The sequence below is a fragment of the Sesamum indicum genome, linkage group LG3 (genome assembly GCF_026168435.1).
Source record: "Sesamum indicum cultivar Baizhima isolate 11 linkage group LG3, ASM2616843v1, whole genome shotgun sequence".
NCBI classification, from domain to species: domain Eukaryota; kingdom Viridiplantae; phylum Streptophyta; class Magnoliopsida; order Lamiales; family Pedaliaceae; genus Sesamum; species Sesamum indicum.
Genome location: NC_142659.1, coordinates 4,949,171 through 4,969,976, shown reverse-complemented (window position 1 = coordinate 4,969,976; position 20,806 = coordinate 4,949,171). Strand labels below are relative to the sequence as shown.

The 20,806-nt window shown below is 33.9% G+C and overlaps 1 protein-coding gene across 1 annotated transcript; it reads right to left on the bottom strand.

Moving 5' to 3' along the window:
- Positions 1-1,904: 1,904 nt before the first annotated feature.
- Positions 1,905-20,255, bottom strand: DMS11 (Histidine kinase-, DNA gyrase B-, and HSP90-like ATPase family protein). Its single transcript, XM_011073595.3, has 20 exons — positions 19,914-20,255; positions 13,597-13,962; positions 11,662-11,736; positions 11,526-11,560; positions 10,922-11,000; positions 10,710-10,799; positions 10,557-10,632; positions 9,391-9,469; positions 8,271-8,399; positions 7,964-8,062; positions 7,736-7,837; positions 7,509-7,646; positions 6,939-7,031; positions 4,495-4,546; positions 4,294-4,405; positions 3,728-4,029; positions 3,477-3,586; positions 2,929-3,008; positions 2,729-2,771; positions 1,905-2,440 (listed from the first exon to the last, which is right to left on the bottom strand). Exons 2-20 carry the CDS (start codon positions 13,952-13,954, stop codon positions 2,324-2,326), a joined length of 2,169 nt encoding a protein of 722 aa, XP_011071897.1. The 5' UTR covers positions 13,955-13,962; positions 19,914-20,255; the 3' UTR covers positions 1,905-2,323.
- Positions 20,256-20,806: the final 551 nt, after the last annotated feature.

Below are 20,806 nucleotides of genomic sequence, written 5' to 3'. Positions count from 1 at the left end.
TTTTAGAAATAGCAACGGGGTTGAGTAAGCTACAGATCCATCCTATTTGGGACGGGTTTGGGTCCTTTATAGGTGGGTCTGAAGCCGGTCTTGAGTCAGTTAGTGTTTTTTCTACTAATTATAATTTTTAATATACTTATATATAATATTAGTTATTAAAAATTATTATATTAAATCTAAATTTTTAAATAATTTTGTATTTATCCAACTCTGTATAAGAATACAAAAAATAAAAAAATTAGTGGAATGTATCGATTGTATTATATAATTCATTTTAAATAAAAAATTATGTTTAAATACCTAAACATAAAGTGGTATTACTAATTGAAAAAATAAAAACATAAAGTAAGAATAGAAACTTATATTAAATGTGTTATAAGGAAGACAATTAACAGATAAAAGGAAAAAGAATCGAAATATGGAACGATGATGAGAAAAAATAATAATTTTAAAATAGTTTTAAAATGTCAATATTTTTCATTAATTTGAAAGAAAAAAAAAGATGCGTGAATTATAATGAATGAAAAAATAAAATAAACATAAATATGGTATAAAAACTTACTTGATTGTAATGAAAAATAAATATAAACGAATTTACGGAGGGTTAACAACAAATCAGATAAATATACTTTTTTTTTCTTTTTTTTTGCATGCAATGTTTACCATTTAAACAATCGTATTATGTAAATATGGACCGAAATTCAACTTAAATTGCAATAAAAAAAAACAACAAAAATAAAATACTAAATATAGTTACTTGGAGCGAATAAAATAAAATATTTGTTTATATTATTTTTAGTACTTTTGGCCTTAAAGTCAATTAGTCAAAACTGAAGACAGAAGTCAAGGAAAACATAAAATTTTGTTTTAGGAGGGATTGGGGCGCTGTCGGATCCACCTTCTTGCCATTTCTAATCATTTTCTAGGGTTAACATTGTTGGGCAGGATCTCGATGAAGTTTCGATTATGGGGTCCCGGGGCAACTCTTTGTTATCTCAAGGGGCCTCTCGGAGCTCTAGGGGTCTTCGCATCGGATAGTTTTAAACTACGACATGAAAGTTAACTTCATTGCTTAAGTTCGAGTTACAAAGCCTTAAGGGAAATCAAAAGGGGAGAAGGATATATTGACTCCTACTCGAGCTTTCTCCTGTTATAAATGAATAGTCAAAAAATAATTTTCTTCCGCTACGCAAGCTTAAGGTCACTCCTTGATGACGAGGAAGTCCTGTTGGTCTTCTTGAGGTCATAAGATGACTCTTGCTGTGGGACGATTATCACCATGAGGAGTTGGATTTGATGTTAACTCTCGAGGTAGCATTCTTGGCCCGCAATTAAATTGGCGTCCTTGTGGATGGTGGTTGACGCACTCCTTTAAGTGTCCCCGATGGATTAGTTTTTCTATCTTATTTGAAGGTGATGACATTCCTCGATTGCATGCAACAACAATATTTATCAGACTTGAGCCTTTTGGAATTATTTTTCATCTTCCTCGATTATTGGTTGATCAATTCTGTTGCTCCACCACAACTAATTTCACCTCCAGGTGCATTCAAGAAAGTGTATTATGTGAACCTTGTCGGAACTAAGTATTTGCGTTTTTCCTTCTTTGACTATTTCTCCTCCTCTCTCCCTTTCCTTTTGACACTAAGGGAAGTGTCCGAAACATTAGCCTTCTCAATTATAATATATTTTTGTAACTGCATAAACAAGTCTTCAAGAGAGCTAGGGGTTTTTTTTTACTATAGATTCTCTTAATCTTCCTAGCAGCAAACTTTGTTAGATAATATTGGCCAACAACTCCTAATTGATATAAGTATATTTTCTCAAGGCAATAAATACCACATGCAACAAATGATTCCTACTAAAATATTTAAAAATATTAAATGCCTCGTACTTAATTCATCTAATTAAATTCATGTGAACTCGATTAGATTAATAATCAAATTTAACTCAAATACAATTTTTTAAACTCCATAATAATTCAAACAAACTCGAACAATATGTGTTAGACTCAATTTGAACCATTTACAACCCTAATGAACATGTGTTCTTGAATCCAAGGGAGTGAAGAAAAACTCTATCTTTGACGAGTTAAAGAAAACATGTTTGGTGCAATTTCCTCTGTCCGTCCACCATTGCATTCCTATGATCGGCCTTCGCATAAGGATACAAATACACAGATCATCTTGCTGCCAAAACCGGAAGACAGACGCAATTGCAAGAGTAATCGAATAAAGCTACTTTCTTTCGGGACAAAGGACATAAATTTAATTACATACAAGAAAATAGTAACCCAGCAAGAAGAAAATGCATAACAAGACAATCAGACGGGTTTGATTTGTCTATGTTCCTGTTTAACTTTCTCCAATAGTTTCGATTCCAGCAGCAACCGAGCATGTTCGCGATGTGCTTCTCGTACTTCTGCCATAAGAAGTGTAATCTACAGAACAAGCACCAAATATTTGTTACTTATAGAACAGAAGAGAAACAGGAACTGAAATGATACAACAATTCTAGACCAGAAAGTTTATATGGTGCCAACTGCGCGAGAAAATCTGCACAAGTCTAAGATTCACTCTGGCAGTTTTGCAATTATTATGTAAGAACTATTATTAGACGATAGTATATAATGCTCTCGAAGACACTCGGGTAGTGCATTTTCAAATTCAAAATTTGTCTCAAACAAATACAAAAATGTCAAAAGCATTGACAGTATAATTTCAAGTACCTTGGCATTGAGTTCTTCATCCATCTTCTCGTACTCCTGGCATCTAAAGTTCAAAAGAGATGCATACACCGAGGGTCTAAGTAACAGTATTTAGATCATGAAAAAACAAACGGACGTAATCTTTTATTGATATTAAGCTTTTGTTTTTGTAATTCTTGACCATATTTACTGAGGCAACAAGTCTATGATATAAGACTTACTGAGCACGGAGCTTTTGGTTTTCTTGAATTAGGTTAGCAGCCTCTTGGCCTTCCAACTGTTTTGCAGGATCAACAGCATGCTACATGAAAGGAAAATCAATATCAGCAACAGAGTCTCCATGTCAAGGATGACTTCCATATGAAAAAATAAAAACTAATAATGATATAATGGTGTCAACGGAAATGGTCAAAAGAGGGGGACTATTCAAGTGTTTAGAATGACATATTGATGGGTCTGTGTAGACATGTCGTCATTCGAGGTCGATGAGCACATGCATCTTTACTCAATCTAGTTTGGAATTACAACTTTTGAACCCTGTTGACTTTCAGAAATTGGTACAAGGGCTATGTCGGACTTGGTGAAAATTATTGAAGCTGTATAGGCTTTTAGACCCAATGTGTGTTAGGGTGAACCAAGTTTGGGAAGTTGAATCTGATTGAAATGCCAATACTTTAGATGTACTTGTGCAAAACAAGAAAGACCAAAGGCATTCTAATAAGAATACCAATTTTGACGTGTAATCAGCATAATCAAGGAATAAAAGCACCTGAACATCTCCACCATGTGCCCCATCAACTGTTTTGGACTCGGTGGCTACCATCTTCTTCACTCTTTCAGGCCCTATGCCATTGTTTGCTTTCCTTTTGAGAGGTGCTCCTGAGCAATGTTGGTGCAGTATATTAAAGTCAAACAACAAACTTCAAGACTCAAGTCATTCATACCCTCCACAGACTCACTTCAGTAAAGAAATTAAAAGATCGACGAAAGCTGAGGCATCAACACTTTCTAATTTCTTACCTAGGGAATTTCGATGAGAGGACGTTGCAGGGATTCCAGATGTCGCTGCCACATGATTCAGTGAAACACTTACTTCACACCGACTAGCTGGAGTGGCAGAAGATGTCTTTGCACAAATAACACCTGAGGTAGCTCCAGCTGCCAAAGATGCTTTTGCAGCAGTCACACCTGAGGAATCTCTACCCAGCAAAACAGGCTGATACACACCATGAACTTGTCTAGAATCCTTAGCCGAATGGGACATCATGGTTGCTTGAGGTTTTTTCTTAACTTGATAACCAATAAGTCCACAATGATAATCCCTGCCAAACTTCAAGAACGCTTATAAGCATATTTTAATTGCATCCCTTGCATGAGCCACAAATACAGCATATCCACTATAAATGATACAACAGTAGAAATTAGACAGACTAGAAAAAGCTCTAGTCCCTAGCTTACAAGGAGTTCAAACTGGGGGGAAACAGAAAAATGTCATATTAAGGTCACATTTTTGCCTGTTGAAAGCCAGATAGATAAGATGGAAGTATCTTTTTATCTACTTTTTCTTCCCAAGTAAAGCCACTAACCAGTATTCTTGTGTCATTTCTTTCAAGCGGGTTTCAAGCTTTTGGAAAACTGGAGTTTTCTCAAAGTCTTGTTTGTTGTGGGAAGGCTCAATAAAATTTGCTTCTAAAACCCCTGCAATGCCCAGTAGCAAGTGAAAAACACTAAGTTGATGCCATTCAGGACAAAGATGCAAAGACACCGGCAATGTACAGAATTCTTACCCACAACCCCTCTGCCCCTGCTGTCAGAGTACGTTACGACATGCCAAAATGGCTGCAAAGGAAGAGATGGGAAAAAAGATGAGATGTAGGGAAGTAAAACGCATAAGTGATGCAACATGTTTTTCATTTATTCTGTGAGGTAAACTTTTCTCCTTTATAGGAGGTCTGAGGACCTGGACCAATCTTTTGCTATCAGTTCAGAACAAAACTTAAATACGTCACATTATCTCATGGGCTCCTTTATCTTTGATACACACCAGGACACAGGCTAGGGGCTCACATGCATGGCCCCACTAGCAACTACTTTACATATGTTCTTATGATGCGAAGATTACGAACCAATTAGCAGGAGGAGCCAATTATACCCACTTATAAACCATTACAATTTTCCTTCCACAACATATGTGAAATGTGACATCACCTCATATTGGAGGAGTGACATTCTCATCACATCCCAGTACACATTAGCGGGGCATTTCACCAGGTCAGCTATTATATCATTTCATTCTGCTCCAAGCCCATAGGGTGTGGCCAAAAAAGTGAGATCTACTATAACAGGTTTGCGAGTAACTACTCGTTTGTCTTTGCTTAACGAAAATGGTTAGTTGCTAGATGAGTTTGTCATTCCAGAGTCTTGGTTATGGGCTCCCTTCATCTGGGCCAAGAGCAGGACAAAATTGTAACAGAGCTAAACCCAAGGGGACTGCTGGCATTTAAGGTCCAGACAGATGTGTACTGGGCATGGTTGTTAACCTGGAGCCATGGAACACGGCGCAATGCGCACCTTTCTAAAGCATGGCACACAGTTATAATAATAAATTATATAGTCATAAATCTTATTCTTTTCACATCAATAATGCACAAATAATTAAATATAAACGCTATAAATTATTTTAATCAGCCATACCTGTTAAGATTTATGGATTTTTTGTGTTCTTCTCAAACTCTTAAGGATAAATAGGTTGTTCTTTATAGTATTCTCAAAAATCCTTAATATATATAGCTCCTTTTTTTCTCAGAAACCTAGAGCTGGCGCCTCCTTCACATGCCCCCACCCCTGCCACCTGACGCCCTCCTTCACGGTGCCTGAACCCTAGCCCTGCCCCCGTGCCTCTTCGCCCCTGAAGTCACCCTCTGCCACCACCACTATCCGCATCCGCCTTTAGTTGAACTGGACAAATCCCGGTCTTCGCCTAGTTATTTCCGTGCTTGTAGAAGGTGCGTCTCTGCACCCACAGAAAGGTGGGCCTTGGCGGCACCAAGGCAAAGCCCAGCGCCATTCTCTAAGAATGGCATTGGGCTCACAACTCGGGCACCATGCGCCATGGCCTGCACCTTTCCGCGCTTTTAACATCTATGGTACTGGGAGCAGCTCCACAGTGTAGAAGGAACGTGACAAGGGCATTGTCTGTCCCATGGGAGCGATTGTGACCCACAGGCTATTATTGGCACCGGTCAGTCTGGATGTGCTATGGTGGTGGTCTTGGAGCATGCAAGGAATGTGATGAGAACGTCACATGTTCAGTGGGGGTAACTAGCATGAGGAAACTGGAATGGTTTATAAGTAGGTATAATGGATTCATCTAGCAAGTTGGGTTAATCATTTTGGCAAAGCAAGGCAATGACAAAGTAATTGCTAGGGGTTTGGAATCGAGCCCCTTCATGTTCCTTCTACACTCTCACATCACCACTAATACAAGTTCATGCCCTAGGCGCAAGGGGCAGCGCACAAAGGGGACTCCAACATGAGGGACTCTGCTATCAACTATTATGCACTCGCCCTGCTTTGCAAAATGGCTAAATTCCTAGAGAAGTCTATTGTGATCATTCACAAAACCACTCTTCTTGTCCTCCTCAACAATTGTAAATTTCAAAATCTTTATTTTCAGTAAAATATCAGCACATGCAAACATAACAGAGTGATATTCCAACATGATTCACATGGCATCTAATGTAAATCAACGACAGATGGGCTTTTATACATGCAAAAAAAACTCTTCAAGCTATTCATTGCCCAAAATCAGTAACATTTTAAACTAATCAAGCTAAGCAAAATATCATCATTCGAATATATAAAACAGAGTACACTTGCTATATGAAGGAAAATTAACTTAAACATCATCATCACATGCATCAAAAGACCAAAAAAGTGATTGACCAAAAGCAAAACCCACATCAGGTAAACAGAATTAACTCAAGATACATGCCCAATAGAAAGATAAGCAGCAAGAGTTAGTTTGAGTGGTTGGTTGGAGTACATGTCGAGCATGTTTTTGGGCAATTAGTTATTACAAATTTAAAATTAGTCATGAGAAATGGTGTTATCATCTAGAAGTGATTGTTTTCATTTAGGAGGACCAAGAACTTCTCTCGCTTGTAAACCATGTTGACATGGTCTGTAGAGATAATATGAAAAGAGTAATTAATTAAGTAAAAGCAGTCACCAGTATTAATCTATTCTTGTGGTAGACATTAAAACCATGTATGTTCACTGCTGGAGCTTCCTTCAGGAACCCAATTGTCGTGATGACTGAACCCTGCAAACAGCAAAGCCAGATGACAAATATCCAAAATAAGTTCCCCATCATAGTCTAACAGCCACCACCTAAAGCCAATAATTGAACTTAAAGGTACTGTGCAAAAGCATATGGATATATGTTCAATGGTCAAACTTCTCTCCAAGTCCAGAAAAAGCAGTCAAAAGTGATTGTAAGTCTCTATCATTTCTCCACCTAATTGATATTAGTATGAGATTGATGCAGAACTACTTCATACCTGCTTCTGACATAGCAGCATGTAGCAATTAAGTTAAAAGGTCAAAGATAAAGGCATGCCAAAATTATAGTTCTCAAGCTCTCATCTTTGTGTATGCCCACATACTTTCTAAAGTCAGCATAAACACACTGGTTCTTGTGTACGCATTCATGTATATGCATCTATACCTACAAGCATTCGTAATATATCTGTACCCATTTCATGTTTCTCCATAAAACACTGCCGAAACAAACCCCTACCTCCACGTTTTGAGGTTTGTACAAGATGAATTCCGGAAATTTAAGATCGTTTGCAATGTTATGATACTCAACGACTCTTCCACGCAATAATATGATGAAGTTCTCTGGAACTCGCAAGTATAAAATAGATAAATATGCCTGCAGCCAATGGAAGACCAAGTATTAGCAAGTGTGAATTTTTTTTGTTCAAACTTATGCAAAGATAACTATTTGCAGCAGACACTAACACGGAGTGAATAGTGAAGACGGTTAGCAAGATGTTGTTCACTTGCTTCCATCCGAGAAGAAAGTTTTGCAGCATTGTTGCCCTTCCCCGATATGCATATATCCTATAACAAAGAATAAAAGAACCTGATCACCAAAATCTAATGCAATATGATGACCCAGTAAGAAAGAAACACATAACCAAACAGCAGCTGTATGAAGGCAGTAATTTAGCAGTAGTCATCACAAACCTCCGGATCTGACTCAAAATCAAGCTCCATTTTCCCTTCATCGTTATGCCATAAATTGTAGACTATTATCTTGGTACCATGAGGGCCAATGTCATCACACTGCAACGTATAATGAATAAATTTATAGGATGACAACATTACTTGAAAGGAAACGTGTGAATCCAGACAAAACCTAGCAGGTGTCACAGAGATAATGGAAACAACTCATAATATCTCCTTTTACAGGAAAAAATTTATACTCCTTATAATGGAAACAAACTCCTTATCAAATAAAAGAGAAAACTAGCTCCCTGAAAGTTATACGCACTTGCTTCAGAAGTTCAGCTTCTGTCGTAAATGGAGACCACTGCAACAAGATAGAGAGATTGCTCTGAAGATATTGGTCATTTTGTAATGTCTTCCATGTGCCACTATGCTTGTTGAACTCATAATCAACCTGATTAAATGCAAAGAGGAATTGGAGCTTTAAAACATGCTCAACATATAATACACTTCATAAAACATGATAAGATAAAAGCATTCTTAGGCTTGGGAAAGGAGAAAAATTGAAATAAAAAAGTTAGCAACCACTCAATGAAATCGTAAAGAGTTAAGAAGGCCTAGAGTAATAACAAACAAAAGTTTTACTTAAGGATATCATGAATCCTGAAAAGAGAACTATATTAATACAGCCAAATAGATCCTGGCAATAAATCACTCGAGATAACCAGGATCACACACAGCGGGAATTTTCAAATCTTGTGCCAAGTCCAAAATTGGGCATTGGCATATGCATGGGTTATCTTTGAGGCCTAAGAATGCAAGGTATAAACTTCATACATGTCTACCAACATCACTTAAATGTTTCCTTTTAGAAAATACTAACATGAATAGCAAGAACACAACTAAAAATCTTGGATTTCAAACAAGTTGATACTGAATGTTAAGTTTCAGATGAAAAATAATGATTAATGATGATTATTTCACTGTTATTCATTAATTACAAGCAAACAATCAAATTAGGTTTCAAATTTATCCAGTTCAAATTACACAAGTTTCCAACCCTCTCAGCCACATTCCATAACCTCCAACTCTTTAAACGTTATTAGACTGAACTTGTCACCTAAATATTTAAACCACCAAACAGGTGGACCAGAACATGACATGCTTGTCACAAAAATTCTTGTTATGCACTGTAAAACAAAGACACATCCGAAACATCTTCTATTTATTATCAACTCAACTCCAACAATTTACTGCCAAGGAAATCACTGCAACTAAAAGAACCAGAACCATGTAATTATTTAGAACTCAAAGAACCAAAAACATATGTAATCATTTAGAACTAAAAGAACCAAATCCTATGTATCATTTAGAACAAATTACAACATCAGATTATGTGTGTGGATGGTGGTGGGAGTGGGGTGGCGCGGGGTGGGGGCGCTCACCATTGGAACCACTATTCTGTCTTGTCTTGTTTGCATTAAAAATGTATAAGATAGCAAACCCACGCTTTGCGTCAATTTTCTGATCAAGACAAGTAATAGGCAAGATAAGGTCAAAATAGCAATACATGACCAAAAAATGAAGAATTAGTACGTGCAGGGAGTATATTCAAGTTTCCCAGGATAATTTTTTGTTCAACTGTTTACCCATTGAAATTTAAACACAAGTTAATAATAAAGCAATACAAATAATGGTAACAGTTTATGATCAATAGTAACAATTTAAGATGGAAATCTCAACCTACAAAATGCAAATAGAACTCCAGCTTTGACAGAATACTCCAATCTTTCCTAACTGTTAAATATAAAGCTGACTTTGATACATTCAGTAGTAACTGTCCAAAGTACTTGAGCATATATGGACACGGAGAGCAAAGAAGGGAGTCAAAGATACATACTACTGGTCTTCAGAAGATAAATGCATTACCAAGTCTCTTTATATTATTCTATTCACTGTAATAAGGTTATAAATATAATGAGCTTGCCCTCACTTGGGCTTCCACAGCATGATATAATGCCATAAAAAGACTGTTTCTCTATCTAGAACTTCAATGACTTCAGAGTCTCTCAAATGGAAACATATGCTTCCCCACCTTGCAGGGTCAGGCAACAAGTCTAAACCCCACTTTACAACATGGGAACATAACTGGTCTATATGTTCAGCAGCTATGTTTTGACACCCCATAATTTCATGAAATTCTTTAGCAGGGGTCTGGAACAAGTTAAAAAAGTAGCACTATATTCCATGCCAGCCATTAGAGGAAATTTGACCAGCCTTTATGATTTTTGATTTTGGACTTCCCCACAATAGCCAATGCAACAAAACTCTTATTATCACTCTACCCTATACCCTTGGTTTATGACAACAAACTGAATTAGCAACAATGTTTTGACCTTGTCATATCTCTAAAGTATTCCTTCAAGTATGTCGTAATGGTACATAAGTAGCTGCACAAAAATTGTAAAGCCACATGCAAGAGGGTACTGAAAGGTTCCTAGACGAATAAGGATATCATAACAGCTCCGTCAAAACAAAAATTAATAAAACAGATGAAAGGAAGGTAGCCAAAAAAGATTTCAATGTGTCTTAAAACAAAGAAAGCATGAACCTGTCCCTTGTGCAGCGGCTGAAGACAACAACATCAGCCCCGAGTCTCATTGAGCTTGTCTTAAACCCATTACCATCTGAAATATTATAAATCATCTTACTGTAATGCATAAAAAAATTAAAATTATATAATTAAGAAAGGATTCATACTCACACTGTCCAATGGCAGTTTTTGACTTCTTATCTGAAAACCCAAAACTAAGGCAACGACGCATTGCTTCAGGATCCATTCCACCACCATCATCTGATAGAAGATAATCACGATTAGAAATAAACCTTTCTACTGCTATCAAGAGTAGAAGGTAAACAGGACAATATCGAGCAAAGAATTGCCCAATCAAAGTTGTAAGTTGGAAAATGAAATACCTTGAATTAACAAAGCTGAAGTTCCATCCCTGGGATTTGAGGTTTTGTCCACAATGACGACGGTGGCCCCATTTTGAATCTATCAATAAACCAGACATGGCATACAAAAGATTAACATCCACATAAATTAACATGGTATCTAATGGGAATAGGACACCATTGATACTTGATTACCCTCAAACATTACCCCTAAAGTTATTCTATGTGGCAATTAAAACTCAATTCACAACATAGACCGATGCTATGCACAGTTTACCTTTGACGCTGACAAGCATATGCCTGCAGATAAAGTGCATAGTCTCCCTCAAGATGTCTAACACCGTCACATTCTTAATATAAGGCCAAATGAATGAGAGTGAAGAATATGCACTAGTGAACACTAAGTTAACTTATTTAACTGAAAATTGTGAACATAAGCAATGTTGGTGGAAAGCCAAGAAGAAAAGCTAGCTAAGCTGGAAGTAAAAAGACGAGCAAGACCAAAGCTATATATCAAAACTTCATTGAATCAGTAAAACCAATAACTTGGAGCTAGCAAAAGTTGCAGAGAAGTGTCAGATAGAGAAGAATTATCAAGAGAATAATAAGCTTCAGTAGATATTACCTCATCAACAGAATTATCAAGCAGCTCTGCCACAGCTGTAAAAGTGCAACACATTAAGTACATGAGAAGATATAGAACAGCAATATCTGATATGAAATATGCAAGCTGAACCAGCCAACAATTAAGCAGCACATACCACCAAAGGCCCATTTATGTGAAGTAGCATTAGAATGAAGAAATTTGGGGTGAATCCGGAGATAACCTGTGCCATCTGCCAACCAAACATAGGGTTACAGATTATGAGAGGTTACAAAAACACTATATTAATGTTATTGCAGCTTATAAAGGTTGGTTAGCCCAAAATATGTAAAAGACAACTGATGGAAAAGTTAATAATTCTGAAATTAATATTTTGGAATAGCATTAAATTTTGGATAAATTACATCCACACCCTATAAAATTTTAACTATAATTTGACCATTTCTTCAACCAAAATGCCCTTTGAACAAAATTATAGCATTTTAAACTTTGATGAGTTAAATGTCATGATTTATTATACTCTGTGATTAAATATTAACTAAACCAGCCGCTAAAATTGCATATATATAGACATATAATGATCTAAAGTCTTTTCCTTATGATTTTTACATAACTTTTCAATGGAGTAATTTACATCTAGTGAAAGTAAGTTGAGATATTGGAAAAAGAGATGTAAGAAACCTGGATGTTTTAAGAAAACCATTAATATGACTTTTTAAGCTAGTACTAATCCTGGTAAATTGCCTGGAACATGGTTTCTCGTATTGTATCTACCAATCGGGGAAGAGGCACTTGAGGTTTTTATATCACAAGCAGGATCACTGAAACATTCAATCATTCAAGTGTCTTCTCCAATTGGTAACCACCATTGCGAGACATATTTTGGGCACATGTAGATTAGTTTACTAGGATTACTACTTGTTTTAGAAACCATAAAAATGGTTTACTCAAACATCCATATCTTTTTCCAATATCTCAAAATATTTTCTCTAGAACATGAACTGCATGTTAGAAGTCACGTGAAAATTGTAAGAAAAGTCTATAGGTCAAATTATGTATATATATAGAGAGAGATGCAATCTCAAAAGCTATAAACGGTAAAAGACAGCTACTTTAGCAAAAAAGATAAAAAAAAAACTTTAACATTTAACCACAGAGTATATAAAAGACGGCTATTTTAGCAAAAAAGTTAAAAAAACTTTTAACATTTAACCACAAAGTCTAAAAGCTCATTACATTTAACTCCCTCCGTTTTTCACAACATTACAATTTCATCCATACAGCATTTTGGTCAAAAAAAAATGGTCAAATTACACTCAAAATTTTATAAGGAGCAATTTGGGAATTAAATTCCTCAAAACCCAACTAGTGGATTTATATGTAACATAGAACAAACCTCAAGTGGGGTATTGTGATTTTCAATCTAACAAGGATGTATAGTTAAGGTTAAACCTTAGAGGAATGTAGATATAATTTACCTTTAAATTTTTTAATTGACTATGTTGAACTTCATATTTTGAATGTTGAGATCATTATAAATAAAAGGGTTCATTACTTTTATACTCTCTTTGAAAATACTAAATTACACTTCTCCAAAGAAATTTTGAAATTACACTTACACCCCCTCCAAAAATTCTCAATTTACACCTAACCTCTTTCCGTTAGCTTTGAATGAAAAATATTGACATAATCAAAACAAATTACATAAAGTTTCAATTTTGCCACTCATTTAACATTCCATATATATTTTTGTATTTATAAAAGGATAAATGTAATATATGTGAGGTTAACATCATAACATTTTTTCCTTCATCAGTACAAAATTATTACATAAAAATATAAAATGAGGGGTAAAAATTGAAAATATATGCAATTTTTTTGCCAGCATCAGCATTTTTCGTCCAAATCCTAACAAAAGGGGTTCAAGTGTAAACAATTTCGAAGGGGATGTAAGTAATTTCAAAACTTTTTTAAGGAAAAGTGTAATTTCGTAATTTTAAAGGGGATTTAAGTGTAATTAACCTTAAATAAACCTCTTAAGTGTAATTAACCCTAAATAAAATCAACTTTAGTTATTCGAAAGCAAAAATACTTTGATAGGTTGGCTTAGCATTAAGCCGGTCATCATAATATCCAGCTTTCCAGAACTGACGACAAATGGGGGCTGGACTTATTGATGATGTCGAGCAAAAGCTTGAATCATCAACTAGAGGCCACTCTTGATCCAAAACCCTTGCGCCGCTATTTGGAGTATTTAAAATGGTCGACCTTCTACTTTTTCCAATTTCATGCCTTCTAATAAAGGAATTGGATTCTTCTCGAGAGGTTAATTCAAATTTGGGGCACTCATATTGTTGCAAAGATCTTCCAATGATATCTTGCTCCAACTTAACAACTTTCACACGAAGCTCGCCAAGACCATGGTTGCTACTTAAGTTGGTAGAACTCATCTTAAGGGCTGGAAAAATAGAACATAGGCCAATTAGTTACCAAATATAGCCACAAAATATCGAAGTGCTACTTTAAGGGTGAAATATGAAATCATGAGGGGCAAATAAAGGATGAAAAAGGCATAGAATAGGTAGACCACAAAATTAACCAAAGAAAGGTTCAAATTGAGCAAGATGGAAAATGTTAATTATATTGTAGAAGCAAAAATAAAATAAAAACATGTTTCTTAATCTAATGTGGAAATAGGGAATAGAACAATTACCACTAGACGACAAGTTCCTATACATAGCTTGGAAAGAGGAACAACAGTGACTAAGGAAAGCCTTTAAGAAATCACACCACATAACTGAGGATGTTCCTGAATCTTCCTAATTTTGAAAATTTTCTTGAATGTCAAGATTCAAAGCTAATTTACAATGAAACTAAAGAAAAATGGTAGATTACAGCGAGCTCTTTTAAAATTTGGCATAATTACAAATACCCCTCATTATTTGAAAAATTACTGATACCCTGACGTTAACAGTCATCCAACAACTAGCCCAATACATTAGTTTCTTTTAGATTTTCATCAATTTTTTGTGATGAGCTGAATAGAACACCCTTTTGTGGACTATAAATTATAATTTTAACTATTTTTTAAAATTTTCAAAAATATTTTAATGGTTTAAGTAGACATTCTCTTTTACAATTTTTCCATCCATCTCATTAGCTTTTTTTACAATTTTTAAATTTTTTTTAAAACAAATACGGCAAGGGCAAAGTTTATTATTTCAAACATCGATCCAAGAATTACATAATTTCATGAAATATGAAGGGGATATTAGTAATTTTCCAAACAACGAGGGGTATTTCTAATTATGTCAAACCTCAAGGGTGTTCATTCTAATTTACCCAAAGAAAAAATATGATTGGCTTTGGAGAGTTCACAAAAAACTCTTGGTTTCGTTGATCCATCGAACAAGAGCACACCACTGTTCTATTCACGATTTCGAGATCATTGGTCCACCCATAATAACTTTTGTGCTACCCAAGCACCTCAAGCTCAAGCTTCACCATGTCATCCATCCATGTACAACCCAAGTAAGGCAAAAGTGCCACTCCAATCTTTCACTCTTCACATGTATAGCCAGTGATTATTGTTGGTCAAAACTATAATTAACGGCAAAAAAGCTACTTAATTCTTTCAATCTTCACATCAGCACAAATGCTATGTTTCGACCTCAAATGAGGAAAACATTTCTCCCCTAGCCAAAAGTTAAGTTTAGAAATTGTTTGTATTGGGTGTCTAGGACAAAAATTAGTTCAAATACTAGTTTATATGACCGAACACCTTCCCTCCATTGGGTCAAACATGCCAGCATACTCGAAGCGTTACCACACCACACTAGACCCACAAACATGGAGACATTCTCACAAATTAGCGTTACCCATAAGTTGCATACTATAAGATATAACATTGCAACTCAATATCGTGAGTTGTAGATCATCGTGCCTAGATAGGAATTGTCCCAGCGCATACGAATTATCTTACTCGATCAAATCATGTGCATCCTTGATTTGCACCATATGACCCAACCTAGAGCATTAGCCCATGGTAGGTGTAGCTTACAAAGAATAATGGTGATCAATACTCTAGCCTCCATCTAAACTAGTCACCCAATACGTCCTTAAGCTACCATACAGCTAGAAAGATACCCAACCTAAACAAAGCATCTGATCCTATCAAAGCTCTATCCGAAGTCTGCCACCTGTATCACTCTCAGTGCTAAAACTTTATGCACCTAAGAGAGGTTGGTTGACGCTTACAAGCATATCTCAAAGTTTGCAAGAAACCTCAAAATGAAGTGATGTAAGTGGAATTGGAAAATCAATAATCTCAATCCACCAAGTTCTTAACCTACAATTTTCCCACGCACGACTTTGAACGAGCAATTAGCATGTTTGTACAGAACATTTTATCACAAAACACAAATCTTTACGCTAAAAGTCATATGGTAAATTACACTTTTCCTCGATCATGAAAAGGAAAATGGGTAAAGCCCTTTTTTCTCAAAAACTAAATGGCGAAAGAATTCCTTAAACTTTTCCATAGATGTAAATAACATCTTTATCATTCTTGCATCAGAACTTCTGTATCTTCCAACATAGTAGTCAATGGCTCGTGCCAGGCGGCCATGAAAGAAGAGGGCCTGGGCGGCCTGGGTTTTGGCTGGGCTGCCCAGGCCCATGAATTAAAAAAAAATTAAGTTAATAAACCCTAATTTCCTAATATAAACCCTAAAAAAAATTAACTTAATAAACCCTAATTTCCTAAGTTAATTTTTGGTGTGTACAGAAGTACAAGCTATAATTATGCCGATTAAATCTTTGAAATTGATGTGATTTTATTAATCTTTAAGTGCTTTAATTGTTCTGTTAGTGTTTTCTTTTTGGGATGATTTAATTATATAAAGTTTTGTTATGTTCAATTTGTTGTTTTATATGTCTTATTTAACTCCGTATACATTAATCTAATCAAAATAATACTAATTATATAAATATATAGATTATTTCTTATATTTGCGTCATCCTTTGAAAAGGCGCGAGCCGCGCGAGCCGCGCCGTGCGCCATGGCTCTAGGAGCCCTTGGCGCCATTATGCGCCATGCGCCACTGACTACTATGTCTTCCAATCACTATCAACTACTAAAACTGTTGTTCTCACCATTACCACCTCAACATTTAGTCCTAACTTGGATTCATGTAAAACTCATGAAAAACCTACAAAATCACAAACCAGATCCACTATCCCTTATTCTTCATCGACGCCTTGGATTTCTCTAATATAGGCCGTTTATCCTTCATCAAGGTTCAAGGATCGTTGTTGGTCATGATAGCATGTGCAAAGGAGAATGTTGTTGATACCAATTTCTTAGCCAACTTGAGGCATTCAATTTGATATCGAGGGCATTGCGAAAAGGTGTTGGCAGGAAGAAAGATATAAATAGATTTAGATTTTTAGCCATAATTTACACAATGATGTGATAATAAGCAACAATAACCTACAAAGCTATTTTAGATGAGAGACATGCCCTACTCTTATTGTGATATTGTCAAATGGCTATGTTGGTTGTTAAGTGGCAAATATGCATGCATAGTTGCTCTCAACATTGATGGACAACAATAGCTCAATGGATAGAGAGTGACAAATGTAATGATAATTAATCACTAGACAACGCCGATTATGATTTTAGCTTCTTTAAGAGTATGTTTGGTTACGGTGAAGAGTTGGAGTAAAGTGAAGTAGAAGTAAAAAGGAATGTAAAAGAAATAGTTTGGTGTTTGGTTAGAAAAAAGAGATGAAGAGGAAGTAAAACGCGATATATATGAGACCCCTCTGAAATCCAATTTGTTTCTTTCCAAAATTGGGCAGAAAAATAAAACTATAAGAACAAAAAGACAAAACAGTGCCTATGTTTGGTTTTGTGTCTGCACACCTTCACTAGGTGTGCAGATTGTAATATAATGTTTTTTTATTATTTTTATTCTTATCTTTTTTTCTTGTTTTTGGATTTCTTTTCTCTCTCTCTCTTCTTTCTTTTCAGTCTCTACAGCTTTCTTATCTTTCTTTTTTTTCTTCTTTCTTCTCTCTTTCCTTTTTTTAATTGTTTTTTGTTAAATTATTTGTATTGTATGTATTATATATTATTTAATATATAATATATGTGAAATGTTATCAATAATTACTACTAAAAAATAATTATTAACTTATGAAACCATTGATATTAAAGATATTTACTATCAATGCTACTTAGTTAAAATATTTAAAATTTTTCTACCTAACAGAAATATTGTAGCAGTTGCGTACACTACTGACAATATATCAGTACTATATACCTAATTCGTATTTTTATTACTTCAATTATCTATTAAAATTTATCAATTCACATATAAAAGTCTAATGAATGTATTTTCAACATGTTATATAGTGCGTTTAACGCTTGATTACAAATTTTTTCAACTTAGACCATTTAAATCTTTTGTATTCATAATTTTTCCTATTTCAATGAAATATTTGAGAAATTTGAAAATTGAGGACAATATAGCAATAATACATACTTAATTCTAAATTTTTTATTTAAATTATATATATTATGTTTATTTATTCTAAAAAATATAAAATCTAACAAAATCATTTTGGAGACAATACTACAATGTATTTAATTATGTATTAAAATTATAATTATTATTTAAAATGTAAAAAGAAATTCCTCAATAAAAAAATTACTTAACATAAATATATATATTATAATTCACTAACAAACAAAATACTATATACATACACATATATATTAATATATATATATATATATATTCAAAGACATGATTTGACAATGAACAGTAACTCTTGTCTCCCAAATTCCAATATCAAACCTACACCACTTATTTTATACTATTTTATATTATATCAAAACACAAATCCAAACATACCATCTATCTCAAAACACATACTTACTTATCTCTATTTTTCTCTCTCGATCGCCAAAACACCAAAACAAAAATATTCAAAACATTAATCCAAACATTACGTATATGTTTTATTTTTATTTACTCTATTGCCCACATATATATTCCTTTAATTCTTTTCTCCTTTCCACTAATAATACCGTATATAATCATTAGAGAGAAGATAACAAAATTACTAAAAAACTATTGCATCAAACTCAACGATGAATATTTTTATTATATAAAAAATATTCTTGTTCTTCTTTGATAAATATCGTTATCAATAAGGTTTTTAAATTTTTATAAAATAAATTATATTAGTATAATATTAATTTGTTTATTTTCTAATACAAAATGAAGAGAAGGATTATCCAATAAAATTATAAAAAATAGTTTTTTCTCTTCTCAATCAATTTTTCTCATACCAAACAAGTGAAAATATTTGAAAGTTACTCAATATTTTATTATCTATTAAATTTTGTAAACAAGGGCTTAAAGGTGATTTTCCTACCAAAAGCATGTGGATACATCAATGTAAAAACTTGATAGAATTTATTTTGCTTCGATAATACATATAAATAAACACGCGACTAATAATACAGTCATTATAATCATATCATTCATTTAATACGATCCTAAAAGTAAACAGGCCTCAGTATACAATGTAAATTAAACACACGCGTCAAATGTCTAGATGACATCCAATTTATGTTCTCCTCATAAGTAGAGTTGTTCATTTGATAAAATCAAATCAAAAATTCATTACACCAAAATATTATACAAAATAATAAACTGAATTATGTGATTCGCTTTCGGTTCTTACCAAAAAAATTCACTATTTAGGTTCGATATTTTGATAAACATGAATTTTTTGTTAAAATTTAATAATGATTCAAAAAGTAAATATTTAAAATAATAATTACAATTCTTATTTATTTTATAATTTTATAAGAAAAAATAAAAAAATAGTATAAAAATAATTAATAAGTATAAAACATGTATAGTAAAAATAAATATAAATTATATAAAAATAATATTTCCGTATTCCATATGATTTGATAAACTAGACCACACCAAATACTAAGATTGTGCTTGCTTGTGTGATACATCTCATCTCATCCATCCATCCAACCAAGCCAAGTGATATTTGGTTGTGGAATAATATTTTCACCCTAAAAATATAAAAAGAAAATTCAAACACATTTCACTACTCTCAACAAAAGCATATCCCTATCACCTATAATCATTACGTTTCCTTCTTACCATACTTAATTTTTTTTACTCGTCACATTTTATAAAAATATCACATTCAATTACCATAAAAAATCTCATCACAACCAAACTCATCCCATACCAATCTCATCACAAACAAACTACCACTCCAATATCCACCAAAGTAGGTAGAACGAAATCATCCACCCCTTAAAACTCAAGATTGCAAACCCTAGATCTGCAGCGCCAAACACTGTCGTACCTGGCTGTCGTCGGCGTTCATACACGTCCGGCAAGACACAGCTCCGCTGTCTTTTATTTTTCCCAAACCTTCTTCTTTAACGGGTTTATGGCAGGCAGTATATAATTTTCAGTAGGAAAATCAATGAACAGAAGCCCTAATTGAAATGGATGAAAAAGGAAGAAGGAAGTAAATTGGGTTCCACTTCATCTAAAAGACAACTTTACCCAAGAACAAGATGCAAGGGACAAAAGGTTGGTGAATATCAACAAAGGGCAAAGGGGAAAAGAAGCAAAAGAAATTGAAAACTGTGCACCTATTCCTAGAAGATGGAGATTTTGGGATTCCCAATGAAGGGGTAGGAAAAGTCACATTTTTAGGTCTTTATATAGGGGTTATAGGAGTAAATGAAGCAATAGGAGAGTCCAAAAGAAATAGGAATATTAATAAAATAAATATAAAAATAAAAAAAGAAATCATGGAATATAATATTTTTTTATATTTAGAATATTTTTTTATTATAAATTATTTAAGATGATTATTTAAAATATTAATTTTGATGTAAATAAAGCATGTGGTTAAGAAAAATTATTGTATTTTAGAAAAAAATATTATAAAGTAATCGATTTATTCGGAAAGAAAGGATTTTTTTTGGGGATTTCATAAGATTTCATAGTCAATCATAAAAATGAAAGAAAAAGATTTGACATTCACAAATCTTATTTTATAGGATTAAGGTGGATAGTTTTCAATTACATATAGTGCAAAGTTTTCAATTAAAGGTTTGTTTGGTTTTGGTGAAAAGTGGATTTATAAGAGAAGTGGAAATAAAAATTAATGTATAATAATAAGTTTTGTGTTTAATTAGGAAGAATAGATTGAATAGAAGTAAACGTGGATGTATATGAAACACC